Source organism: Plectrocnemia conspersa, unplaced genomic scaffold (assembly GCF_051122295.1).
Source record: "Plectrocnemia conspersa isolate PC_06_02 unplaced genomic scaffold, ASM5112229v1 ptg000009l, whole genome shotgun sequence".
Taxonomy (NCBI): domain Eukaryota; kingdom Metazoa; phylum Arthropoda; class Insecta; order Trichoptera; family Polycentropodidae; genus Plectrocnemia; species Plectrocnemia conspersa.
In genome coordinates this window covers 24,188,401-24,216,380 of record NW_028277173.1, presented here as the reverse complement: position 1 = coordinate 24,216,380, position 27,980 = coordinate 24,188,401, and the positions used below count along the sequence as shown (strand labels likewise).

Genomic DNA, 27,980 nt, shown 5'->3' with positions numbered 1-27,980 from the left:
TCGTTTCAGCTGTAAATAACAGATACACACAACGTCAATAATATGAAGCACACAAAAGCTTCTCAGTTTATGTGAGTGTCGGCAATATTAGGTTTTGATTTCCTTAAAATATTATATTAGTTCTTCGTCAATCATATAATTAATATTCTAGAAATGTTCCAACAAGGAAGTTCAAGCAAGTGGTTAAAAATACATTTAACAGAGCGAAAACTATACTGCTACCGATAAATGTTACAAATATTCATTATGGTGAGTTGATTTAATTCATACTATATTAATATAATTCTAAGTAACATTGTTTTAAAAATATTTTTAATATCTAGAAGATAACTTGGTGCGCCCATTTTCTACAGAAAAACAAAATAATATAAAGGTATAATTAGATAAATGAAGATCTCAAGACTTGATCATGTATTATTTTGTATAGACTAACCATTTGGACGACTAGTTTTCATAATTATGAAATGGATTTTTAAGTGTAGTTTTAAAATTGCCAATTTTTGATGTAAGAAAATTAACATATCTATAGCTTGGAAAAATAATGTCACAACCAAAATTTATAGATTTCCAAGAGTATTTAAAAAGTTGCATTATAATAAAACATTCACATTGTGGAACTTCCTTCAGAGCCCGACAAACCAAGGGCAAAGCCCTGGCGTTGGTCCCTAGTACCCTCTTAATGGTGCATGATTTTTCATTGTTGATGACTAAATCTCCACTATTAGGTCACGACTTGAATCTATTGGTGTCTCTGCCGCCTGGTGAGGGGGGAGGGGGTGGGGGTTCTCGATACCAAAGCTTCACCATTTTTTGAGAAGCAGTTCTTTTCTGGTTTCAAGTAGCGATTTGGTGTGCACGTGTAATCGCTATGGGAACAAGCAATTTTATTTAGGATATTATAAGAGTATTGGTCAAATTTTATTCAAACTGAATTTTTGTCAATAGGAGGGCGCAAAAACAATTATCACTTCTCAAAAGTCACAAACAATAAAATCGTGCAGGCGCTGTTGCAATGGGAACACTCGTTACCGAGCGTTGCCATAGTTTTAATATAATAATTTTTATTCATTATAAGTACTCTACCTAATATATTTATTAATTAATACAAAGACATTCATAACAAATATTTTTAGATTATTGCAGTCTTCAATAATCAGCAAATAATTTGAATTGAATCAATGGTCCTCAGAACATGTCCTTGTCTTGTGGTCTCAACTATAAAATACGTATCTTAATCAAATTTAATGTATTAATCACACATTACAGAAAAATAAGGAATCGTTTCAAAGTGCAATGGGAACAACATTAACAATAGCTTGTGTATTAGGATTTTTTCCCGTACAAGGATTGAAAGGAAACGGCGCTTATTCCTTACGTTACCGAATATTTTCACTTGTCGGCATATTATCTCTAATCACAATCGTTACCTTAGTATGGACAGCTATTTTATCCATCGCTCATTCCGCATTGATGTTAATAAAAGCTACGGTAGGAAAGTCAGGTAAAAATATAAAAATATTATACTATTCATAAGAAACATTTACTGATGTCGATTATATTTACAGGTGGCTTTGCGAATGCAACGGCCGGTGGTATTTTTTACTTTAACAATGCCATTTCCGCTTATCTATTCCATAAGATAGCTAAGGGATGGCCAGCTCTTATGACCAAATGGGAGAGAGTAGAATCGAGGCTCTCGTTAGAGTCAAGACTCAATTTTATGTTACAATGCACGGCTGTAATTGTACTGATTTTAGCTATGAGTATATTTAGTTCAGAATATGTTTATATGTAAAGATGGATTATATGGATTTAATCTTTAAACTTTTTACAGCTGAACATTTGCTCAGTATAGCAATTAATATACCAGATTGCCGTATGGATATGACTTTGGGAAACTACACGATAAAAGGTTGCTTGAAGGAATACTGTATGCGTTCTCATTCTTTCATATTTGCTTCTAGTGAGTGAAACTTTTATATAAGTACGAAGTAACTTGATTTATGATGTTCAATGCCAAATAACGAAATTAACTCGACTGAACAAGTCTTATTTTGATAAAAGCAAAAGAGAAAACAATCAAAATAATAACCAGTGGCGCCATAAAAATAATTAATCTCTCTTTTTCTTTCAACTTATCTCCATTTGAAGGATATGATATTGAGTTACAATAACAATAAATACTCCTGTTCTTATATGCGGTATTTCAAACAATATACTGAAACGCAATGCGCTGATAATTAAGCTAAACACAAAAATAAAATTTGATGAAGCATCTTGAAGAAGTGCTTTCTTAAATTTACTCGTTGACGCGATTTGAGGAAATCATAACCCAGCATACCTTGTAGGATTTTTTTGGGAAATAAAAGTGGTTAATATTTATATTCTCACATGTACAAATATCTAAGATATATTTTTGGAGCTTTTCTATTATTAGTGAGTCGGTTACATTATTTGGCAACTATTCAGCATGCTCAACTGTACTGCGCACTGGATGATTATACAAACTCCTCAAGCTCCTCAATTTTTGAGGCTTTATTGCATTTGTTTTCTATTTGCTGATAGAATCTATAGTATATAGTATATATCTATAAAAACACCCAAATTGGTAACCTTTAACACTTCTGTGCGATGAAGTACATTATTATTCATTAAAAAAAAAATTAAGTCATATTAAAAGGGTCATATGTAAATCGAATACAACAAAACATCCAGTGTTAAACCATAAAATATTAACATATGTATATTTATATTAATCAACTATTATTAAAGTTCCTTATAGTATCCCTTTCGGAATATTCGTATTCTTCATCAGTAAATACGCTACATTCTCTTGGAACTTTCAAGATTTATTCTTAATGCAAATATGCTTAGGGCTGAGCTCTCAGTTCAAACAATTGAACAAAATGATCAACAAAATCGATCCTGAGGTGCGTTACACATTATCATTCCACTCGAATTTGATTACAATTTGTTAAAAAAATTATAGACGAGCTGTGTTACGGAATGGAAACGAGCTCGTGAATTATATACGGATTCGGCTAACTTAGCCAGAGATGTCAGTCTATTAGTCTCTTCGCTCGTTCTGCTTTCTTTTGGGAACAATCTCTACTTTATCTGCCTGCAGATGCTGAATGGTTTCACGTCAGTATAATGCATAATAGCAAAGAATTAACACAAATGATTAAATTATAGTCCATCTTTGCAAGGTCCTCTCCACAACGCATACTTCTTTGGATCATTCTTTTTCATGGTGAACCGGATGATCTTCGTTACAATGATCGCCGCAATGATTCCTTTAGAAGCTCGTAAGATGCTACCCATCTTATACTGCTGTCCGACGAACGCTTATTGTACAGAAGTATGTGATCTTAAATTTAAATCTTGATTAATTTTCAATGCTGTAAAATATTGTAAATTTTCAGGTGGAAAGACTCATCAAGCAGTTGGTGTACGATGAAATCGCACTCACCGGAATGGGATTCTTTACTGTGAACCGTAACTTCATCTTAGGAGTGAGTATTTATTGTAACGTAATCAAATATATACTAATAAATTGTGTATTAAATTCAAATAGGTGGCTGGCGCTATAGCGACTTATGAAGTCGTTTTACTGCAGTTTGATATTGGTCAAGAATAATTTTTTTTTATTCCAACATTCTTTAATGGATATGATTAGTACAATCTTACCACATTATAGTTTATTACTACTGTTGATAATGTAACTGATTGTCACAATTAAACAGAACGTGTGTGAGTTTGCAGAAATCGGTATTCTGTACCCAGAATTTTATAAATTTTGTATTCAAATGACTAATTCATGTGGTTTAGTTCTTTGGAAGCGTCAGTTCATGAGTTATATCCAAAATTGTATGACTAAAATATTAGTATGTTATCTTCTTTCTTGTTAAACTGTATATTCCTGGATTATTATGTTATTGCGTATTTCCTTGTTAGTTACGTAGCTTTAAGCGTAAATAATTATACAGGTTTTTAATTTCAAATTAAACATTTTTCATCTCAAATTAAACCTTTTAAAAAATAATTTAAATGTGTAAATTTGAGCACAATACCCCAGAAGATCGCCAATTAATAATTTTAATTGACGGCTCTGGATTCAATTATCATCTTCGGCGAATTAAAGATTAACACACCGGCATGCGTGTCTTTGCCAACAATTGGAGGACGAAATGTTACCCTGATTACGGCTATAAACATTGAAGGAATGTTGTGCCATGAAACAATTGCGCACTCCACGGTTAATTCAAATATTTTTTAAAACTTTCTTGAAAGATTTTTGAACAGTATGGCTACTTTTTGACAACGCAAGCATTCAACATACTCAGAAAGTGCGTGAGTTTGTTGAACACACAAATCATACTCTAATTTTTCTACTGTATTCACTAATGATGAATCCAATTGAAGAAGTCTTTCCAAAATTAAATTTTCTGCTAGGAATTTGCTAGCAGATCCATCAATTTGGTTAAATTTGATGCACGTTATATATATGTAAACGAGTCCATAGCCACTGTTACTTTGGCAAATTGTAATAAATATTTAGGGGGCGTAGCCCTATGAGATTCTTGTGTGAATTTAGATGGACTTTTTATTAAGTTATATTTACATGTGACAAATGGACGATTAACGGCATGACGTTTCTCCCGACTGCGGTGAAGGTGGCGCAGGTGGTGATGGCCGTAGATGATGCTCTGGGCTCTTGTGGCCGCGTGCGGCGAGTGTCAGGAATGATCTTCTGGTCTGTCGGTTAGGGCGCGTGGCTGGTTCTCTGCTCGACTTTGCCCGTCTGCCCCTCTCCTCTTGGAATCCTGGCTTATGTCCTTTAGGGGTTGCACGCTTGCTGGCCAATCGCGATTTTGCAACGATCTCCTAGCCAATCGCTGCAGTCGCTTCGTAGAACTCAAGAAATCGGATGTGCCTTTTCAAAAGCGAGTTTTTTACTTGTCTAGACTTTCGAATTCCTTGGAAAGGGTTTGCAATGTGGTGATTTATTGGGTCCGTACCGTTTTGTCACAAAAGGTTTTGTAACGACTCGTGTTGTGTGGTCGTTAAGAAATCCCTCTTATGCCATGATATCTGTCTCATTGTTAGTGCATAAACGTTTTTGATCACGGTCATTAACAATGAGACAATTGCCCGTTTTTGTGTGATCGCCACAATTATATGAATAGTATTCATATAATATTTATTACAATTTGCAATTCATTGAATACATATATGTAATAACCAGCAACAACTTTATAAATTGTGATTATATACACGTGAGTACAATAAAATTAATTTATTTAAAAATATCTAATTGCTTATTTAATTTAAAATTAAAAACCTGTATGCGGGTACTTATTTTGAGTTCTTGGAATAATTATTCGATTTGATTTAATTCAGCTCCAAAGTTGGTTGATCTAAGATCAACCGTCCATTGTGACTCCAAACTGACGAAGAGAGGATTCTCAAAAGCACTCAGAAACGTGTGATAAGACAGCGATTTTTAATTATTTTATAAAGGACCTCTCAGGCTTTCACATTAGAAGAGCGGTTTTAAAGTGGTTCTTATTTGGCTTACAGTCGCCACACCTTTTCGAATTGTTTTATGAAATAAAATGAAGCAATAAGTAGTAGTACATTTTTATTAAGTTAATATGATACATACTCATTATCAAACTAATTTAATTTTATGTGGGAATCCGCATAACCGATTATTCCAATTAGAAACATTTGATTGCATGGCACACAAGTGATTGTGCCATAGCCGTTCGCTAAACGACAACGTCGGCTATACAAATTACATAAAATATAGTATCACGTATTAAATAAAACTTAAAAAAATCAGTAACTAACAGAGTAAACAAAACGATAATACATTGCCATTCGGAAAATGATTCTCATTGCGCGTAATAACGAACGATTAGCGCGCAATAATTCGTGAAGCAAATAAAATTATTGAAAAACAATATTTTTATAATTAGCAATGTCAGATTTTATTTATTTGATGATTTATTTATATGTACATATACCTTAATTTTTCGCATTGAATGAAAAATTAAAAAATAAAAATAAATATGAGATGTGATATATAATATATATAATATAAAATAGTTTACGATTAACATACTTATACTTTTTGCGATCATACATTTATAAATTTCAGTCATTCTTATAAAACATGAAAAAAGCTAAACATTAAACATTATAATATAATCATAAACGTAAAATAATTGTCTCAAAAATAAAATGTGTGTCCCATGCTGTGTGTTTTACGAGGCCGACTGTTACGACGTAAATTATACAAAAGTTAACGGCACAATTTAAACATTAGAGGGAGAAACACGACAATCCGTCACTATTACAATGTATAAAATATGCTAAGCTAAACGATTTTCATAAATTACATATTATTCAGAGAGTGGTGACAAATTACCATCTATGCAATGGAAACTATTGCACGCGATTAAAATAACCTTATTCCTCATACAATCCGTTATCTGATTTAATAAAATTTTCTTCATATACACAAATATGTTTCATTTTATAATATAATAAAAATGTTTCACAACACTTAATCGTAGTTTGATTTTACTGATTTAGATCGACGACTTAGTCGAAAAATGCATGACATATACATCTGCGAGATTGGTAAGGGTTACGCAAGGCAAGAAGATTAAGTGTATGTACGGTGGCGCACGAGACTGTGTCGTCTCTCAGTGGAAAAATAGTTTTATTGCGACGTATATGAACCACCGACCGTTATCGATAACGATGACCAATCTTGCATTTACAAATATTAGGCATGTTCCTACTTAATTTACATAACATAATATCTTACTTATATTATTAATACTTTATCAAAGATTTCTGAAAATAGCGTTTTTCTCAAGGTTCAACAAATCATAAACGAGTTCGCTACTCGGCAAATGATCGTCATATATTCAAAAAAATACGAGGAGGCTAAGAAGGGTAAGATTTGCAAACGTCCGAATCTTACTTTATTTAAACACTTTACTTTATGTACAAAAAACGGATATATTATGAATTAACACACTTAAAGCCAAACATAGACCATCCGCCCTTCGATAAAGTACATGTTCTTATATTTGTGACCGAAAAAATAAATCTAAAAAGTTGAATAGGTTTTTTATACACGCTTGTAATCTTACGATATTTTTTTTTTTGAAAACTTACACACATGACTGAGTTCCAAGTATTGAAGTCACTTAACAATATTAACACTATCCTAACTTGGTCTGCATGCCACCCGCCTCAAAAATCATTATGTTTGTGAACGATAAATACACCAATTATCACTATTTACTATATTTATATAATCCAACATCCATAATATTGCCTAATATTGTGCGAGATCATCTCAATCGACAATTTTGTATCGCAAGTGGCACTGACGAGATTTTGTTCGTTAAAATGGCTTTAAAAATTTAGCTATGTAAGACGATAATTTCAAACTCATCTAGCAAACGTACTAAAAACAGGGAGGAATAACGTCCGGTTCGCATGAAATGCAATACACCACTAAGACATTAAACGTTTGCTAAAAATTCATCAGACAGCAAATTATTCATTTACGATTATATAAAAACAATTATTCCATCTAAGTGACAACAAATACATGTAATTATTTATTTAATCCGAAAGCTTGATAATCTGTTTGCGATTTAGGCCCATTATTTTAAATAAACACAGATCAAAACATATCTAATTAATATATAATTTTTTAATAGTCGAATAAATAAAATTATTTATTTAAGATACTGCCAGAAAACGTAATAAATTGGCAGTACGTTAATATTCAAACGATTAACTTTAAAACAAATCAAATACTCCGGCAGTATTACTATATTCAAAAATCAATTTCATGCTATTTTTTTATAGATAATAAGGATCACATTTCAATTTCCATCACATTACGTTTACAGTGCATTGTGTCCGAAAAACAATAAGGGCCTTTAGAATCCCGTTATATTGCCATAAGGACTGCCTCAATAATTATTTACCAAATATATATAATATATGTTTTAACATACTTATTTACAATATAATATTAAATTAGAAAAAAACACAACTCTTATCATTGTTCTGTTTACACGAGTTTTTATCCGACGAGTTCTTCTTCGGGGAAACGATCACTCTAAACCGTACGAACAAACACTTACACATGAAAAACACACATAATGAGATGCGATTATTTTTTTTCGTGAGTACAAGAGGAAATAGGGGACAAAATTCAGTTGACCATGAGCGTGTGAGATTCCATAGGAGCAGCAGAATCGTAGAGAGTGTCCGTATCCTGCGTCGGCTCTCCTTGCAGCTGGCACTGATTCGAGAGGGTTCCCGCACCACAATCACAGAAGAATCTGAGCAAATAAAATAAGTTCAATATAAAATTATAAATTAATTTAATTAACATTATAGAGATTCAAACCTGTCATGTCTTATGAATTCGACGTCATGACCTGCATGGCAAGTTTTGATGCAATTTACACAAATTGCATTGCGATCTGTAGTATTACATGTTTGACATCTGAAAGATAAATAGTGTTAGGTATTGTCATATATATCAAATCCCACAATCGTTATTTAAATATTACCTGTAAAAATCGTGCATAGGGAAAGAAGTATACGACGATATCTTATATAAACACTGGCCTCCGCCCACGGCTTTCTCCACAGCGTCTTGATTGGAAAATATCTTGTTGCCGCGGACCAATGGAGAGACGCCAGATGCCAAACACAGACCTTAAAAAAATAAGTTTTTATTTAGCGTCACAGCGTCGGCGACGTTCTAAAAATAACGAAAAGATACACACCTCCAAATCGATTGTTAAAAATTTGGTTGTGTTCCAGAGTTGCTGTCGCATTGTTTGTGATTTCTACGCCCGCCGCCAGACCGTCAAATATGCGGTTTCTTCTCAGGACCGGATGACTTTGGGTCGATATGAGCACTCCGGCTTGAGCGTTGCGAAATATATCATTCTCTTCTAAAACTCCCTGTATAAAAAGCAAAAATATTTATTAAGTCATTTCGTGTCGATACAATAATTCTCAAAAATTGTCCAAGTGATACGATATTTTTACAGAAGGTTTTGTGGGAAATTTGAATTTCAGATAAAATTAATTATTATACCATCAGTTATATTTTTTATTAAAACTGCACCAATTTCCTCGTGGACGTATATATCCTTCTCGGTCATGTCTGAGTTAACTCGGAAATTTGTATTTTGGGAATTCTCAATTCAAACTTCAGCAAATTTTTCAAAAAAATTATCATAGTCTTTCTTTGTTGAAAATTAAATTTATATGAACGTTTTTAATTGTTTTACAACGACTGCATAGGAAAAGGTGGGTCCGGGTCAGTTATTTTTTAATAATTTTTAAAAATAAATTGGATTGTATATAAAAGTGTTATGTACCCATGAATCAAATACCCTAGCTGATTCTTCGTTCAACAGAAATTTTCGCCAAAGTAGCAAAAGCCGATACATGAGATTTCAGCAGCCAAAGGGTTCAGAGATGATGCTACCAGTTGCAAGTGGTTTAACACAGCATTAACTATCCTTATTATGGGCATTGAAACGTATATGATTGAGGAAATGTATACATCTAAAATCCCATTGATTCCTAGTGACTTCATTTCGCAATTCAATAGATAAAGTTGCAATATAACAGGAATTTACATGAGAGATGAATGCTTCTTTCATTGTTAAATTTATATAAAAATGTCACGATTCGTCATGACATTGCGATCAACATACAAAAAGCCAAAAAACAATGAATTACGCTGTAAATTAACAAAAAATCGGCATTAAAAAAAATGAGACCAAATTTGGAAACGCTATTTCAAACCTTAGTAAACTAAGTTAAATCATTAAAAATCTTGCCATATAATGAAAAATTAAAATAGTCATTTTATTTTATTTTAAAAAATCTATTTCATCAATTTTCTGTAAATACTGTAAAAAATGAAGATAGAAAGAAGCTTATTTTTATACAAATATATGGAATATAAGATAATAGTTTCATTAACAAGTAAAGAACTGCATAATATGAAGCTAAAAGAATTGTAAAACTCTTTACAAGGATCGAAAACAATTATAAGTCTAATAACATACATTCTCAAATTTATCATATCTGTTTTTTATTAAAAATTACTGAAATTATGGATTTTTCCAAAATATTATTAATGACAGACGAAGCTCACTTTCAGAGTCCAATAGTTCGATTAACAAACTAGCAAATTTGTTGCCTTCAGATTTTTTCTTTTATATGTAATATATTAATAATAATACAAACCTTTCCACCGTTGAATATACATATGCCGCCATCTCTACCATCGAATATCTTATTTCTCTTCAGCGTTGGATTAGAGTCAGTCTTGATCCAAACACCGGCCATGGCATTATCGAATATCTCATTCTGTTCCAAAAGTCCGAGCCCTCCGTTATAAACTAAGACGCCTCCGTTCTGCCCGCCCCATATCTTATTGCCTCTAATTACAGGATTGCTCCCGGTCCGAATCTGAACTCCCGAATACAAATGATTGAAGATGTCGTTATCTTCTAGTTTACCGTGACCATTATCATAGAAGTAAACTCCGACTTGTTTGCCAGAGTGGATGCGGTTGCGTCGCAAAACAGGCGTCGAGCCCGTGGTGATCCAAACGCCGGCTAAGGTATTGGCATAGACCTCGTTCTCCTCGATGAGTCCCTGACCTTTCTCGTGAACGTATATACCGCCGTGTTGGCCGTGATGAATCTTATTGTGCCTCACAATTGGATCGCTGTTTGTCCTGATTTGAATGCCCGCTAAAGCGTTGCCGTATATGTTGTTGTGTTCGATCAGGCCTCGCCCTTCGCCGAATATGTAAACACCGCCTTGATGCCCGTTGTATATTTCGTTTCGTCTTATTGTCGGGTTGCTGTTTGACGTTATCCAAACGCCGGCGAAGTTGTTTGAGTGTATTTTGTTATCGATGAACTGTCCGAGTCCAGATTCGTGTACGTATATTCCTCCGGTTTGGCCGTGATGTATTTCACATTGGACGACTGTGGGATTTGCGCCGGCTTTGACTTCGAAGCCGGCTATACGGTTGTTGTGAATATCGTTTGCTTCAAAATAACCCTGTGTTGGAAAATTTAATAATCAATCGTTGTTGCAATAGATGGATTTTTTAAATTGTTTTAAATGCTTACCAAGCCATTCTCGAATGTGAATATGCCTACGTCACGGCCGTGATGGATGTGATTGCGCCGCATTATTGGGTTTGCAAAGTTCTTCACCCAGATACCGGCTAACGCGTTCCTAGATATTTCATTGTCTTGATAGGTTCCTTGTGCGTAATCAGTAACGTATAATCCGACGTTTTCACAATCACTAATGTCACAATGTTTAATTACAGGATTAGCACCAGCACCGCTAACGCACACTGCAGCTCCAACTGATAATAAAAGAAATGATATTCATTAATATTTATATCTCATATTGAGGGTAAAACAGTATTAGTAATTTGGTTTTTAATGTTAAAAATATGTCATTTTTGACATTTTTTAAAATAAATTACAAATGTTTCCATTAATAATGATTCGATCAGATGCAGAACACAGGATGTGTGACCCTAGAATTTAATAAGAATCGGAGTGGTTTTCAGCTTTCAATGAGAAATATTAACGGAATCAATAGTGACAAAACAAAATTGAAAATGTGCCCTAAAACTTTTGGGTAGCTGAGTCCTCCACTAAATCTGGTTATAAAATTTGTAGAGAATGCCTCATTTAACTTAATAAAAATTATAATTTTTAAAAAAAAAAACATCCATAGAAGGCTAACATTTGTCTTTGTTGTACTACTGCAACTTTCAATGGCTCTCCCATGGTAATATAATGTCATATATATTTGAATTACATTAATAAATCTACAATTAAAAAGAAAATTTTTGTGGAAACAGATTTTTAAGAACCTTACTACACCTGTTAAGAATTTTCTGAAACTACTCAAGATAACATGGACATTTCCGCTAATTGTGGAATTGAACTGACCGGTTCTTCTAATGATGATGAAAGCGATTTCGAACCAGTTATGAAGAAAATGGTTAGAATGTTAGAAGACAGCAGTGAAAATGAGAATGAATAAATTTTAGTTTTGTTTCAAGTTTAAAAAGTTATAATGTTTTGTTTTATAAAAAAAAATATTACGTTAAAAATACTCACGACGTATTACAATTATGAAAATATAATTTTAAATAAATATTTTCATATAACGAACGCATAGTTTTCGGAACGCATCTTCAAATTTAATATGAAATCAATGTCTTCGTTTAAGCGTTTTTTTTTTTATATAATGGAACCTATCTTATGATTTTGTATGAATTCCTTGGCATTTTTTACCCGGTTTCCATTTACACAGGGTTTGCGAAAAACGTATCTACCGCGTAAATCGGGGTATGGATGTATATGCCAAAAACTAATTTATACTGGAAAAATAGCTACTGAAGCAGCTGAAAGAAATCAAAGTAGGCACGAGAGAAATGTAACAATTAATAACTTTTCTACGTTTTATGAACTTGGTCTAATATTACTTATCAAAAAATGATTATGATTGGCACTATCTGCAGAATTAAAACATTAATTCCACACATATTGATTGAAGTAAAAGGCAACCAGTTTATAAATCGACATTTGCATTTATTCAAGAATACTACTCTAGTGTCATATATTCCTAATAAAATAAAGGCATTATTCTTCAGAGCACTTTTCATAAAACTAAAGAATTATTAGATGATTCTGAAAAAACTATAACTTTATATTAGATTATAACCAGAATTAAGATTAGCTGCGATTGAATTAATTCAGAAAAAATTATGGAACATTTTAAATATATAATTTTATTGAATTTATTGTATATACAATAGCTAATAATTTTTGGAACGAAATTGATCCACATAAATATCAAATTTGTATCAGCGTTTGTTTTGTGAAGATTTGCATATAAATTAAATAACTAGAAATAAATTAACCGTGATGGAATTATTGAGCTCGTTGAAACAAAATGTTTCGTCTTGAAACAACAAATACAAAAAAGTACACGAACTTCACAAAAATTTGCAAAGCACACCTATTTTTGAGATAAGCGTTAAACAATAATAAAAGGTTGGCCTTCCCAACATTTGTTTTGTTCAAGGAACGTATTCTGCGAATTTCGGTCATAGTAGACACCCGGATAAACATTCTTTTCACACATGTTTTTTGAAGGTGTAAAAGCATTTCTTTGTTGAGAAAAAGCGTCTCATTGTCTCGCATTTCGAAACAAAATTAAGGACCATGGATTTTGGAGCGGCACTAGTCACTCGGGTATATTGAGAAAAAACGACTACATGTGTTGCTCAAGTATACATAATTTCATTCTATTTTTTCAAATTTCATTCGAAATAGTATAAACGAATAACGCAACAAAAAGAACAGTTGATACATTAGACAAAATAATCGCGAATTACAGTACTAGAGGAAAAACAAATGATCGAATCCTGTTTTCATTTATATTAGATACATCAGTATAGAATGTATTCATTAATTTCATAAGTGCTTGTCCAGATTAGAATGTTAAAAAACATTATCCAAGGTGACTTTTCATTGAAACTGCTGGCGAATTATTGATAAAAGATCATATGACAAAACGGATTCACTTGCTGCGAGCGGGTAATTGTCAACAACTGATAATGAAACAAAAAGCAATATCTGCATCTTTAGGATCATCAGCAGCAAGCACACGTGGCCAAAAAAGAGGCAGATAACACATTTGCCAGAAATCCGACAATAATAATGCATTACAAAATTGCAGTGTAAAGATTGTTTATAAAGCACATTCTCAAAATATATGTAATAAGTGTATTTATAATAAATTTAGGTATTCATAATTGTTATGCTACTGGTAAATATAATATTCCCAATAAAATAAATTATATTTTTTTAAACACATTATGATCCATTCAATTTAACACATTATGATCCATTCTGCGAAAATAGCGGACCGTAATTTTTTAATTTTGTAGCAAAATTTAATCAATTTGAGGGACAGATGAAGTTTAAAAATAATATTGTCACTTCAAGGACAGATTCAAATAAGCATTGCAAAGATAATGTTGTAGACTTTGTACCCCCAAAATACTTCACTGATATACAAGACCGTGAAGACATACTTGTAAATGAAAGTAATAATCTTATCTCATCAAAATCTAGTCAATAATAACACCATTATATAGTAATACTAACCAACGCTTGCGCTTCGAATAATGCAATGATCTATCGTCGGACTGCAATTATCGGAAACTTCGAGACAGTAATGTTTATGATGCTGCATGGTAGACGTAACGTCCGGAGAAAATTTGAGAGTAAGGTGGCCGGCGTAAGCTCGCTTCGCTCCATCGGAGAACGTTAACGTGCTTTCAGATTCGCGTTCCAATATAACTGACTCTGCCACGTTTCCTGGTGCACAACCTGATCAAAAACATCCACATTTAATACAAATTCTAAGCATTCTAGCATATAATTTATAATTACCTATGAGCTGAATATCCGAATCTATAGATAAACATTCTTCTTGATAAATAGCTGCATGAAGAAAGACTAATGCCGGACGTGGAGGAATGCACTCATTTGTCGTACTGCATATGGAGCCCTCGCTACTACTGTTTCCGCTGCCGGAGACGGCTACGCCTTCGACAAACTCCAACGCAGCCTGTAAATTACCGTTTTATTAATTAAACAATGTTTACAGAGATAGTGAGTTATAGATTATCATTCTTACCCGTATTGTGTCGAAATATTTGATGTGCGAATCGGGCGAGTGCGTATAACCGGGACGAACGTGCACACCTCTGTACAACTGACGAAAACTGTCTTTCCAAGGATTGTCGGCTTCGCAGTCGTCGGGTGACATAAATTCGAACTGGCATGGTGCGGGGTGGATTAGTGGAAGATCGTACTCGAATACGCTCTGATATAAACTTTTCCTGTAACATTCAAGAACATATTTATCTAAGTCCGGAAGTATGAAGATGCATAATAAACATCAAATTCTTCAGCGAGTCATATATTGAGCTAAACTAGTACTTTTTTATTTTGTTCAAGGAGAATCTGTCATAGAAGTCACACCATTACGGAACTTACTACTCTCCTCGAGCACTCACTGGAGTAATGATAAATTTCGATCATTTCAAAGTTTGCTTTAAGTTTAAAATGTTTAAATTACCATAGCTCTGTATCGTTGGCTATCGTATTGAATCTCTTGCAGACTTGAGCGACGCGACACAGATCCTGCTCGGCCAAGTATGACAAAATGCACAAAAGAACTTCATCGGGCAGTTCGTATTGTAAATACTGTGATACGTTGCAAGCATCGACGCCTTGAGAAATGGATCTGTAATTTAAAATTTCACGATAGAATCACATTCTTTATGTTATTACATGTTTCTGATCGATCGATACGTACGTGCGAGGTCTCTTTCGAGCGGGAAGCATACACGAGCTGGAACTGCCGGCTTCGTGATGCGAGGGGGGCGATTTCCGGCGGAGATCATAGGGACTGTGATGTCCTGGACCTCCGCCCGATGCTCCCCCGCCGCCGCCGTTACCGGCAGCGCTGCTAGATGCTGCCGAGGCGACAGCCCCGCTGCTACCCACCCCTGGAGCTGGAATGTTATTTTGGCAGGGCGGCTCGCAGGGCTCGGCTGTAAAATAACATATAATTAATATTCAAAAACTTGAGCTATCTTTTCATAACTTCATACCAATACATATAATACCATCTTCATATCTCTTTCAATACAGAAGAATAGGAAATGTCTGAATCATTCGAAAGTAGTGAACTACTAGGTTTAGAAATTAAAAATGTATAGAAAACATTACACTCAAATAATCCATAATGAAATAATAAAAAATATTTGGCCAAGCACTATTAGTCTTGGAAATGTATCATATTTCAACTTTAATACTCAACATATACTGTTAGGAATTTACTCTAATACAACATCCCAAAAGCACCAATCCTCGTATACTTGTCTTGTATATCCATGAATATTGAGATTAATCAACCAATTCATACATGTTTTTTGACATTTATATTCTCTAAGTTATGTACTGCAATTTACATCAAAAGATAAGTTGAACCCTAGAATTCAACTTATGTCTAGACATAGAAAGTATTGCAGTTCACTGGTTCTTTGCAAGGTACCAGCTTTGTTCGGAATTTTGCTTCTCTTTATTTTCAACCCGGGGATTCACTCTCTACTTCTATGCTGTCAAACGCTGAGAAAAATTTACGCATAATAGCAATTTTTTTACTCTAAAGCAGTGGTCAGCTAACCGGGTTAAATTACCCCGGTTAATAATATAATTAATATAATATATAAATTATTACTAGTCAAATTTCCACCAGTGAAATTCACTCTGTTATTATTTGACTCAACTTCAACGAATATATATCAGTTTAGCACCCATAATCGTCATCGAAGGTTCATTATTTATCAGCGAGTAAAATTTAATTTTCCTTAACTCGTTTGTGTATCGAAAAATATGTTTATAAAAAAAAAAATTTCTACAAAGGAAAAAATGTTTGCAACGATTACACAGTACTGACTTACATATATTGTATATGAGGAGGTTTCTTTTACTTCAACGTGTGATTTGTTTTGATAACTTTTTTTTACCCATCAGATGGCATCAATAAGAAAGAGTTCCTTAATTATGGATTTACACAAATATAAGACAGAGGAATAATGACTGCAGAATCTTTCAAAAAGTTTAAGAAACACTTGGATAATTTACACCCATATTTATCTTCAAACCTGCAGGATTACTATGAAGGTTTCTGTCAAAAGACAAAGACTGAACAACAACATGAGAGGAACATTCGATTAACGTTCAGCATCAAAAGCTAGCTTTGAAGTGGCTTGGATTGCCCAAAATAAGAAACCATATACAATTGATGACGATTTGATTAAATTAGCAGCATTGAAAATGTTAGAATTGATGTGTGGTCAGAAAGAAGCCATAAAACTAAATTCAGTGCCCTTATTACAAGTTATTTCTTCAATAAAAAAAAAGTAAATATTTTGCTATTTAACTAGATATGACTACAGACAGTAGTAATTCCAAACTGATGGTATTTATACCCCTCACAATGTTAAAACCCAAACCTTTGAGGGGAAGTGACCTCTCGGGCTGGCAATCCGAGGTAGGGCGCGAGGCACTACATATGACGAACAAAGCATAGCAGAGTAACGCAAGCTGGGACAAAGAGCTCGTCCCTGAGGGGAACTGAGGCAACATATACCGCTCCCGAAGATCAGAGGGTGGTGTTGTGACAAGGATGATACGCCATGCATACAGAGCAAAGCAATGCAGGCCAGCCAATGAGAGCACGTTTCCCCGTGCATTTGGGAGAAATACTAATGAAACTACAATAAAATATATAGTACTACGGGGGTGGGTTCCGCTCATCCGGCCGTCACAAGCTGGGTGCCCGCTCATAAGGGTTGGACTCGTAGGGCCCTAGTACCAGTAACGGCAGTGGTGCACGCAACGGAAAAAATAGTTACACTTCCTGATGGTATTTATTCGCTACAAAGGTTTACATCCTCTCGAGTTGCGATCTCGTGGAATTGATGTATATAAAAAAGTTAATGAATTCTTTAGTAACGTTAATTTAAAGTGGAAATACTATCTGTCAATGGAGCTCCATTAATACTATGTTGGGTCATGTTAGTGGATTTTCGGCTTTGGCGAGAGAGAGAAGAATCCAAAAATTTAAATTAAATCACCATGATTTATCGCTAGGCATTGCTTGTGAAACATTTGAAACCTTCACTGGAAGTCATCATGCATGATGTTATTAAAGTTGTCAAAGGACATGCATTAAACAAGCGACTATTTGATGAATTATGTACAGATGGTGAGGCTGAATATACAGACCCACATTATCATACAGAAGTGAGGTGGCTCTCGAGTGAAAATGTTCTCACACATAAGTTTAAAAACACTTTGTGGGTTGCACATTTTGCATATTTAGCTGATATATTTGAGTACAAGGAGAAACATCAATATAATTTAAGCCAGAGAAAAGATTTCAGCGTTTGGATCAAAGTTTGTTATATTGGAGACAGAAAGCAGAACAAAACAAGATAGCTGTTTCTTTGAAGTTATCTATGTTTTTAGAAGATTGTGAAAACATTACTTTTGACAATATCAAGCACACAGTTATTAGGCATCAAACCAAACTCAAAGAAAGCTTCTCTGATTACTTTCCAGATCTTGATTCACATACTGTCAGTTGGATTGTGTATTCCTTTAAATGTGAAATTGCTGATTTACCAGAAGAGCCTCAAGGATTAGCAAAGGCATTTCTTGAACGATCCGATAATAAAGCACGGATTGAATTTGGTAACAAACTATATCTGTCATATTTTTGGATGTCAATAACTCCAAAGACTTTCAAAATTTCACATGAGGAAGCAGGCAAAAAGTTGTTGTCTTTTGCAACAATCTACCTTTACCTTCGCGAACAAGGATTTTCCACTCCGATGAACATAAAAACAAAACAAAGAAATCGATTGGATCCTGACAGTACTCAAATTGCTCTGCATCAAAATACCCCAATTTTGATGTCATTATATCAAAAATGAAACATCATTCCTCCAAAACCCAAAGTAAAAAAAGTTTTCTCGAATTTCTGTCTCATAATGATACTAATTGATTTTATTGCATTTATTTTATATTTATAATTGTATTCAAATAAACCTTTGTAATTTAAATAAGTATATGGTTTTTTACCTTTCAAATCAATGGTTAACATTGGTATAAATAAATATATTTTTGGGTAATGGGTAAAAAAGTTAGCCGATAACTGCTCTACAGGATCTTATTATAAAGTTAACTGTACTATTTTATTTACTTCTCGTCAACTCAATGAAAATTCATTTTTGCATATTTTACGGATAAATTGCTTTCATACGCATTGTCAAAAAAATCATTTGACCGCTCACTGTATTTTTTTTATACAAAAATTGCTATTTTATTTACCAAAATCTTGGATGTAAATTTTGAGCAGCACAATTTTTTTTAATATATATTCTATATGTTAAAACAGTTATTTTTTAGGTAACCAATATACACATATTAAAATATTTTTCTTGGTGTCTATCAGTGACATAATCAGGGCCGGCCCTAGATTATTTAGCGCCCCAGGCAAAAACTAAATTTGCGCCCCCCCCCCCCTAATAATACTTTAATAACTCATTACATGAGCGCAAAAATATAATTCAAATTAAAGTAATTTAATATTACATATATTTTACACCATACTCTTCTTTGCGATTGTGAGTATTTAAGAATTTGTAGTTTTATTTTTGTCGCGATTTTTTACGCGTGCAATAAACTAAAGAGTACACAGTAGTGTTTACAAAAAAATATCAGATTATATTCTTTAACAATATTGTTTGATAATTTTAAGTGAATATTGCGCCTTTATTTGGTATCACGGCGCCCCACAAGATCTAGCGCCCCAGGCGATCGCCTGTACTGCCTGCCCCTTGGGCCGGCCCTGGACATAATATTATCATTTTCATACATTAATTCACTAAATCAATATGACCCATACTATGAACATTAAAACTGTCAAGAAAATCACTATTGAAACAAAGAAGGACAAAAAAGGGCTAATTGAGTATGGAGTCAACAACTATATTGAAGAACAAAAAGATCATAAAGAATATTGGAGTCGTAAATGTCATTGAAGAAATTAAAAAGTTGCTGCTACTGTGAACCCAGCAAAGGCAAATGGCAAGAGATACCATTGGCAAAGAAGTCGTCTGTCTGAAAGCCAAACATATTAGGTAAAACTCTGAAGAATCGACTGATTTAAGAACTTTAACGGGATGAATGACTTTCACTATGAGCAAGTGCTGATAAATTTAAATTTCATGAAGGGTGAAGGATATCAACTACTAAAACCTTGAATTGACCAGTAAAACCTACATAAGGGAAGAACAAGGTCACAGGCCAATTCTGCTCTTTTAGTGTATTATTCTGAAACACCAAGTGCATTTAAGAAACACTCAGAAGTCAACTTGAAATTTACTGGACATCTAACACAAAAGGTTGTGTTACAAAGTTTATTTTCAAAGATGCTTTAAGTATTTAGAGATACAGAAGATTATATGGAAATCAGCTTCTTTATTTATAATTCAGCTAATGAACCAGAATGTCATATCAAATTTCAAAAAGTTTTACATCAAAGCACTACACTATGTGCTTTGAAGTTTGTAATACTTCCAGCTTCGTGACATGAAATAGAAGGGTATGATACATTACCAACTTTATGACATGAAATAAAAGGGTATGCCTGTGGCATATGTTTAAGGAGAAGATCCTGATCATGAAGTACAGTGCGGCAGTAGCTGAAAACCTGAATTTGGAGGTATTCCTCATAGGATGAAATAACTTCAGCTACTCTAAAAGAGATTCTTGAAGACTAGAAAAAGCTTCATAACAGAATATTGAAAATTCACACCAATAGTGAGAAACTTCTAAAATGACGTAGTGCTCAGTCTTCTAAAAAAAGAGAAAAGCAATCAATTTAAACTAAAAAGCAGTCGAAAGAATTTAAGAGCCTGTAAGCCTAGTTTCGTCACAATTGTAGTAGTGTATGTAAATGGTGACTTTTTTGCACGAGTCCAGTACCAATTAATTCATTTTCCATAGGATACTACGGGAAATCGCGATTCAAACTACAAATTGCTTCGCGGTACAAGGCCCCATGGAAATGGCTGGAAAGTTGAATCCTATTTTTGTAGTTGATCACCGTTTCAACACAAGGGAAGACTACTATCGTGTAGATGGCAAAAACAAGCTAGATATATTTTATTACATTAAAAATATAGTGATACTTTTACTAACGGGGTTTTTGAGTTTTAAATGGAAGTTTGTATAAAAAATTGATTCAACGATGAGTGATGCAATCAAGGTAGATATAGTTATAAAGATATGATAGTTGCCCCCGACTCTGATTCGGCAACCCCGTTTAAAACTATATTGTTTCGAGTAACACCAGTGTAAACAATGTAAAGTAGAAGAGTGCATTTTTAAGCAATGTTGCCATTGGCATTTTTTTTTAATTTTCTTTATTCAATCTCAGACATACGATTAATGACATTTGACCTCGATGTAACGATTAATTAATAAACAATGGACGATTTTATGGCCAAATATTTGTTTCGGCAGAGTGGGGGGTGCTTCGGGATATTATGCAAATTAGGTAGACATTTTTGTCGAATCGAGGTTAACGACGTAAATGCGGGATCGGAAGGACAACAAAGAAGACGGAAGAGGGGCGGGGGGGTGAAGGGACGAAGGGCGGAGGCGCCAGGAGGAGCGAAGGGAGGACGCGCGGGGGTGAGGGGCGGGGTGTGGGGTCTAGGGGGTACTGACCGGAGTGAGCCCTGGAGGGCAGCGGAAGGCGACTGGCGCCCTTCCGCCGCGATCGACGCACGTACGAGCGTCCGGACGAGAAGGTGGCGCTCGGCATGTCGGGTCGGTGGCGGTGCGACCTCGTCAGACGCTCGCCGCCGTCGCCATGGGGCGGTCGGCCGGGGTGGCGGCGCAGGTCCGGGCCGGGCCGGTCTCGGACGGGCTTAACAGCCCGATCCCTCGTCCCGGTTGGAGTCTCGGCCGCGGCCGCAGCCGCTCCGTCCGCCGCTAACTTCGCACCGATCGCCCCCCCGCCGCCCTCCCCAGCGACCGTAGATCGCAGAACGCCTTTTTCTATTTTTGAGAGCGAACGCACCGAAATAATATCCGCAGCGTGCGACGTGCGACGTGCGACGTGTGACACGCGACTTCGCCTCGGTTCCAGCTGGAGACGCCCCCCGGGCGTCCGCCCCTTTGACTAAAACAAATAATATTCTACTTAAAATGCAAATATAAATTCGTTCTGTTTCTTCGTCTGCGAATTTGCGTTTTGAAAAATTCGCATTTTTGTTCGCTATTGTCCTGCCTTCTAGGGTATCCTCCCCCAAATAAATATATTTTACTTCTTTTAGTTTTCGATGTACAAATATCATAAAAAAATACTTTATGTATTTTAAATTATTAATTAAAGACGCGGAGTGTCGTGCCACTTCCTACTGAACATCGGCTCGCGTCGAAGTCCCTCACATATATAATGGACTGTTAATTATATTATGCACAGGGACGTAATTTGAGGAAAAGGCATTTGCCCCTCGCCCTTGAATTTGGTCAGAAAAATGCATGTCATTTAATGAATCTTGAAAGACAACTGACTGACCAACTTTTGCCCCTCCACCCCTCTTGAAAAAATATGCAAATTAATTGCAAAAATCATATGGATATTATGCTTTTATTGAGATAAGCGTGTCTTATATCAATGTTTAAAGCTCACAAAATATAGAGAGATAAAATATATTAATAAAGCTCATAAACAATGTATATTTGTTATTTAATATTAATAATTTGAAAATCTTAATGAATAACACAGTAAACTGTCGAATCCATAAAAAATGTTTAAAAAATAAGAAAAATTCTTGCATTGCAAAATTTACCAAAACTTTTAGAATATTTACGGCCATGTCTTCTTCTTCAATCTTCGCACCACTGCAACAGCAACCGACCCATTCTTCTATGCAGGTAGATTTTGACAAACCAGACATAATATAACACCTAATTTAAGTTTGTTTAGAATGACGACTTTTGATCTAAAGATAAAAGTAAAAAGTTGAAAAAAAAATTGTTTTATAGAACATTTTTGATTCACTGTTATTTTACCGTATCCGTTTCACTGTATACATTTTACCGTGCAACCTTTTTACCATATGCCTTTTTTACCGCGAGGACTTTTTGTCGTGCGACCTTCTTACCTAATTAACATAATTTTACCTAATTTTTGTGGCTTGTACTCGGTGGCCTATATAGGGTATGTGCTGCCTGGGGTGATCCTTAAAATTGCTGCCGGGTCCCCCCCCCCCCCATACATTTTTTTTTCATGGCCCTAAAATAATTATTTAGTTATTGTTAAGCTCTTATATTCCGTAAATTAAATGATAGTTTTTTGGATATGACTAATCAGAGTATAAAGATAGTGACTCTGAAGTAGGTAATATTAACGAGCTATGCTTATTATTTGGAATTTATTTATTCGAGATAATTTTTTACAATAAGAACCATCACCCGATTTTTATTAACTGTCGAGAGACTGAAATATTTTTAATCGAGCGTAGAACGAGACCATGCTATGCCTTTTTGTCATTATTTACGCACGCACGCAAACGCACTTCTTACTCAGATCCGATGACATCAAGCACGCGCGGCTTTTCAAACGTTCGCAATAAAACACAATATATGTTTTACATTTTTTCTTTACAAATAATAATTTAAAAAAATAATAAATAAAAATGTAGGGGGCCATTTATATATGTATTTATTTAGGTTTGTTATAGCCAAAACTTGTCGGCACTCTGGTAGCACTAGCGTAACAGACTCTTCTCGTGACAGCTCTGGCGTGCTCGTATGCCGGTGCGGGCGTCGCCCGCCCTCCACTCACACACTTAAGTTTAAACATGTAGCTATAAATATTCAATAAAAAAACTACTGCAGCGGCTTAGTCTGTATCTAATTGCCACCCGTCACCTCCTGTTGCCAAAAAAACATATATATATATAAAAATTAAACCTAAATTACTTAAAATAAAATATACATCTATAAGCATATAGTATACAAAAATAATAAATAAAAAATAATTTCATGAAAGAGAAAAGGGAATATACTCACCATCCGATATACTCACCACCCGATATACTAACCCATCTCTCTCTTGCAAAATTCTCTGACAAAGCGGTATAGCATGGACGCGTGAAAGTAAATGCAATACTTTAATTTAGGCTTTAAGCATAGAAAATGAATAATTACTACCGTAAAAGATAAATATAATTAGTTAAATTTTATATTTCTAGAAAAATAACAATTTAATAAAAAATACAGAAACCAATTAATTTTTTTATTATAAATTTCGCTATATATTTAGCCAAGTGTCCCCTAAGTGCAGTAAATTGTTAAATAATAATAAACAACATCGTGACAACGATAAGCGTTATCGTACAATTATCAGTCATTATACATGTTTAGCAGTCGCTGTTTAACGTTAATCCGATAATAGATTAAATTTAAAAGTTAAATGTATAATGCTTTAGTTAAAAAATATAAACTGGAACAGAAAATGTTTTTATGTAATTATATCTATAAGTTAAAAAATAAAATTCAATCGTTATTAATAGTACGAATTAAATGGCAATTGCAGTGTTTTGCACAAAATAGTGAAATAAAAGTTACCTTCGAATGACCGTAATTAACGGTGCTTAGACCGACATTCTTGACGTATAAACAAAACGACTGAAAGAACAGCTGTCAAAAGGGGCGCTTTGATTCAAAATGTGGCGCGACACGGGCGCCTGTGCCTTTTTGTCTTCTGCATACGTCGCAAGTTTTTACGTATGGAACGACTCTCTGAACAGGTAAAGTCGCGCAAAGCTTAAAATTTATTTTCATAACCCTAAATTTTAACGATTTGTATACCGACACAGGAATCACCCGTCCGTGATCAAAAAAAGATTTTTAAGCGCCCTCATCATGTCCATAGTCGCTCCTATATTTCTATGGATAAATCTATCAGAGGAATCGCTCAGCAAAGCAACTCTACTTGAAAATATGGGGATACGAATTCCTGGATTGATTTTGGCACTCGTTTTACCTTTATTGCTCACTTCGATTTTATATTTGGGCCCTTTGGCGATGTACACTATATCAGGAATGTGGAGTATATATAAAGGTAATTATTTATTGATATCATAATATGTTCGATATAATGATAGTTTATATTTTTAGAGCCAATGTACTGGTGGAACAATTTTAACGATTTGATGTGGGTGAGAACACACGTAGTGGCGCCTTTAACGGAGGAGCTCGTTTATAGAGCCTGTATGATGCCGTTAATATTACAAAGTTTTTCGCCCACAGCGGCTGTTATAATCTGTCCGTTCTTTTTTGGAATAGGTACATAATTGTAATAAGTTATATCAAGTAATTTTGCTCGTGTATCGATTATATGCTTATAATTTACAGCACATTTTCATCACGCGCTTGAAAGATTAAAAAATGGTCAAAATTTCTTATCAACGTTTATTGAATCATGTAAGTATCGTAATTGCTATTGTGTTTACTAATTATAATGATTTAAAGATTAATTATTCACATATATTACAGTTTTTCAGTTTTCTTATACTACATTATTCGGAGCATATTCTGCCTTTTTGTTCTTTAGAACTGGTATTAAAATTTTTGTTATTTTATATAATATGATATAACATTTGTATGAAACGTTTGTTATATTTTAGGTCATCTAGCTGCTCCCGTCATAGCACACGCTTTTTGCAATCACATGGGTTTACCTAACTTTGGTGCTATTCGTTTATATCCTTTAAAGCAGGGAATAATTATATCAATATTATTCGTTGTCGGTCTCATTTTGTGGGGTATACTTTTAGTGCCGTTAACTGATCCATGTTATTATCATAATAAACTACTCGAAAAGTATTAAATTTTAAAACCTAACGAGACACAAATGTTAATTCAATATTATCACAAATATTTACAGTTAAACATTATCGACTAAATTAAAACTACATCATAAAAATAGTATTTTTGAAATGTATTATGATACTTATATCGAAAGTTATTTTGTGATTTATTTTTATATTTATGTCAACTTTACTATATATATATATATATTTTTTTTTTTGTAATTTATATATTATTCTTTTGTATACTAATGTGTTTCTTTCTGTGTGTATAAAGAATATAATCATAGGTGCAATTCATTGTTTACTAGTCAAATTGACATATTTTTAAGAATATTCAATATGTATATCATAGCTTTACATAAATTATTATTTAATGTATTATACAAATATTGAAATTTATGTTGACGATACGTAAAGTATTAAATGGTTTAGAAGGGTATTTATGACATAAGATTAAATGTTCGGTAGTATGTGTTATTATTATTATCATAACTAATATTTTAATAAATACCAGTGATTGTTCATGTATTAAATTAAATATATAAATTAATAAAAACTTACTTAATTAAATTAATAATTATAAAGTCTGACATGTGTATGTATAAAGTCTCTGACTTTCCTGTATTAGTAAGTAAAAATTGTTGAAATTTTAATTAGTTTCGCCGTAATGTGCCTAAATTTATTATCTTGTATATTATAAAATATATTAGTATAACTTTCGACGAGTGATTTTTTAATGCACATATAATTCTACCTCAAATTTTGATTGCACATACATAAATACCAAAAAAGCTCAAGTTAAATTTATTGTATACAAACTATTTGCTATCCCGTCCATTGTTTGTAAGTTTTCTATAAAACTGACTGTATTGTCTTCTCATTTTCTATTAAAATACTTCAATGTTTAGTTTATATAAATTAAAAATACGTTATCATTATCAAATATACATATATTACGCCATTTTATAATAAATTCTATGATTTAACAAGTATATAAAATATATTTTATCATTTCAATATCAACAATACCCGCATAATAAGTGAAACAACCCACTAAACTTACCATCATAAGTTTGTATGTTCCAATTTTAAACTCGTGCTCATGTAGCACTCGTTGATTTGTCGCACGTTCTCTTGAACGAGCCTCCTAACGAAAGTCGGCAATAGTATCTTTGAATTCTGAACGTTCTCCTGCAGATTATCAATCATCGTTGAATTTATATTCGTCACATCTAAGCAGTTGATCACATCGACGATATTGCTAATTGAATCGTTTCTTATATCACTTTCTTGAACGTGTAGAGTGTTATTTAATAACGTATCAATCGTAACAGCCAACACGTTGAGCTCAAAAGTAATCTCGGGACTGTTCTTCACAACGTATTGAGGAACAAAGCTACTTTCTTGATGTTTCAATATATATTCATGTTGCATAGATATGCGTCCTAGTGAATATCCTGAAAAGAATTTATCGATGATTTCCAATCCTTGATTATGTATAAAAGAGATAACTCACCTGCGAATATTCCTATGAATCCTATCACGAAAACGATGCTGATACAGAAACTTTTCCGGACATATTCCGACTGTCCATTGCATCCTCTGTGTGTTCTGATTGATAATACTCTGTCCATGTGATTGATTCAAAATCGCAGCAATGGCAAAGAGCTCACGTGGCTTACTAACAACATATCTATGTTACTATATTGCAAAACGTTAAAACTTATTTTTAGCAAGCAGCTTGAGAAGCTACAACTGTGAGATAATTGAGTAAATCTAAAATCTATTTATACAATCGAGACTAACAGATGTTAACTTACTATCTTTATATCTCTTACTATACTATCAATGATAATAGAAAATCATAAATGTATTTATAAATTCATTGTTGAATTGTAATAATATTAACTATAATAAATACTATAACATTTTGTATATGGATTTCCTTAGGTGTTTTAATCATAAGTATAAATTAAAACTAATATTCATTTATATACTTTTTATATAATCAGATACTATATACTATTCATCGATATAATAAAGAATCGAGTAGCTTGATTTTTTTATATTAAGGTCAAACGCTCAGAACAGATTGAGAAGATACGTGTTTAAAAATAGACAAATGTCATCTTGTTGTCGACATTGAGATTGGCTTCACTGCCTAAATCTATATTACAAATTTCGTTCTTCATTTTACCTACAGATTTTTTCCATATTATTATTTATTTATTAAACTTTTCTGTTACATATTTCACAATGCAATGTTTTATGAATGCAAGTAAACATTCTACTTTATCGCCCATTAAATATTTATACT

At 33.6% G+C, this 27,980-nt stretch overlaps 4 protein-coding genes across 4 annotated transcripts; 2 read left to right on the top strand and 2 right to left on the bottom strand.

Moving 5' to 3' along the window:
- Positions 1-228: 228 nt before the first annotated feature.
- On the top strand, positions 229-3,766 carry LOC148232341 (gustatory receptor for sugar taste 64a-like). Its single transcript, XM_088191242.1, has 9 exons — positions 229-249; positions 1,267-1,501; positions 1,566-1,763; positions 1,835-1,963; positions 2,773-2,930; positions 2,990-3,144; positions 3,196-3,361; positions 3,426-3,515; positions 3,578-3,766. Exons 1-9 carry the CDS (start codon positions 229-231, stop codon positions 3,638-3,640), a joined length of 1,215 nt encoding a protein of 404 aa, XP_088047368.1. The 3' UTR covers positions 3,641-3,766.
- Positions 3,767-7,429: 3,663 nt separating this feature from the next.
- On the bottom strand, positions 7,430-21,783 carry FBXO11 (F-box protein 11). The gene is made up of 12 exons (XM_088191760.1): positions 21,504-21,783; positions 15,511-15,748; positions 15,271-15,438; positions 14,827-15,031; positions 14,580-14,757; positions 14,292-14,516; positions 11,220-11,464; positions 10,321-11,148; positions 8,838-9,018; positions 8,619-8,766; positions 8,453-8,551; positions 7,430-8,384 (listed from the first exon to the last, which is right to left on the bottom strand). Exons 1-12 carry the CDS (start codon positions 21,598-21,600, stop codon positions 8,255-8,257), a joined length of 2,742 nt encoding a protein of 913 aa, XP_088047886.1. The 5' UTR covers positions 21,601-21,783; the 3' UTR covers positions 7,430-8,254.
- A 2,677-nt stretch (positions 21,784-24,460) lies between these two features.
- On the top strand, positions 24,461-26,662 carry Sras (Ras converting CAAX endopeptidase Sras). Its single transcript, XM_088191825.1, has 6 exons — positions 24,461-24,598; positions 24,668-24,912; positions 24,969-25,136; positions 25,206-25,274; positions 25,347-25,409; positions 25,478-26,662. Exons 1-6 carry the CDS (start codon positions 24,516-24,518, stop codon positions 25,678-25,680), a joined length of 831 nt encoding a protein of 276 aa, XP_088047951.1. The 5' UTR covers positions 24,461-24,515; the 3' UTR covers positions 25,681-26,662.
- LOC148232338 (uncharacterized) lies at positions 26,596-27,424 on the bottom strand. Its single transcript, XM_088191826.1, has 2 exons — positions 27,180-27,424; positions 26,596-27,120 (listed from the first exon to the last, which is right to left on the bottom strand). Exons 1-2 carry the CDS (start codon positions 27,295-27,297, stop codon positions 26,729-26,731), a joined length of 510 nt encoding a protein of 169 aa, XP_088047952.1. The 5' UTR covers positions 27,298-27,424; the 3' UTR covers positions 26,596-26,728.
- Between the last annotated feature and the right edge of the window lie 556 nt (positions 27,425-27,980).

Excerpts from the sequence above, each read along its gene's own strand:
- LOC148232341 (XM_088191242.1), top strand. The coding sequence starts at position 229 with ATGTTACAAATATTCATTATG. Across the intron at positions 1,964-2,772 it reads TTCTTTCATATTTGCTTCTA|TTCCTTATAGTATCCCTTTC; the intron begins GTGAGTGAAACT and ends CTATTATTAAAG. Across the intron at positions 3,362-3,425 it reads CGAACGCTTATTGTACAGAA|GTGGAAAGACTCATCAAGCA; the intron begins GTATGTGATCTT and ends GTAAATTTTCAG.
- FBXO11 (XM_088191760.1), bottom strand. The coding sequence starts at position 21,600 with ATGCCGAGCGCCACCTTCTCGTCCGGACGCTCGTACGTGCGTCGATCG. Across the intron at positions 11,149-11,219 it reads TCACATTCGAGAATGGCTTG|GGTTATTTTGAAGCAAACGA; the intron begins GTAAGCATTTAA and ends TTTCCAACACAG. Across the intron at positions 8,552-8,618 it reads CCTATGCACGATTTTTACAG|ATGTCAAACATGTAATACTA; the intron begins GTAATATTTAAA and ends TTTATCTTTCAG.
- Sras (XM_088191825.1), top strand. The coding sequence starts at position 24,516 with ATGTGGCGCGACACGGGCGCCTGTGCCTTTTTGTCTTCTGCATACGTC. Across the intron at positions 24,913-24,968 it reads AATGTGGAGTATATATAAAG|AGCCAATGTACTGGTGGAAC; the intron begins GTAATTATTTAT and ends TTATATTTTTAG. Across the intron at positions 25,275-25,346 it reads ATCAACGTTTATTGAATCAT|TTTTTCAGTTTTCTTATACT; the intron begins GTAAGTATCGTA and ends CATATATTACAG.
- LOC148232338 (XM_088191826.1), bottom strand. The coding sequence starts at position 27,297 with ATGGACAGAGTATTATCAATCAGAACACACAGAGGATGCAATGGACAG. Across the intron at positions 27,121-27,179 it reads ATTCATAGGAATATTCGCAG|GATATTCACTAGGACGCATA; the intron begins GTGAGTTATCTC and ends AATTCTTTTCAG.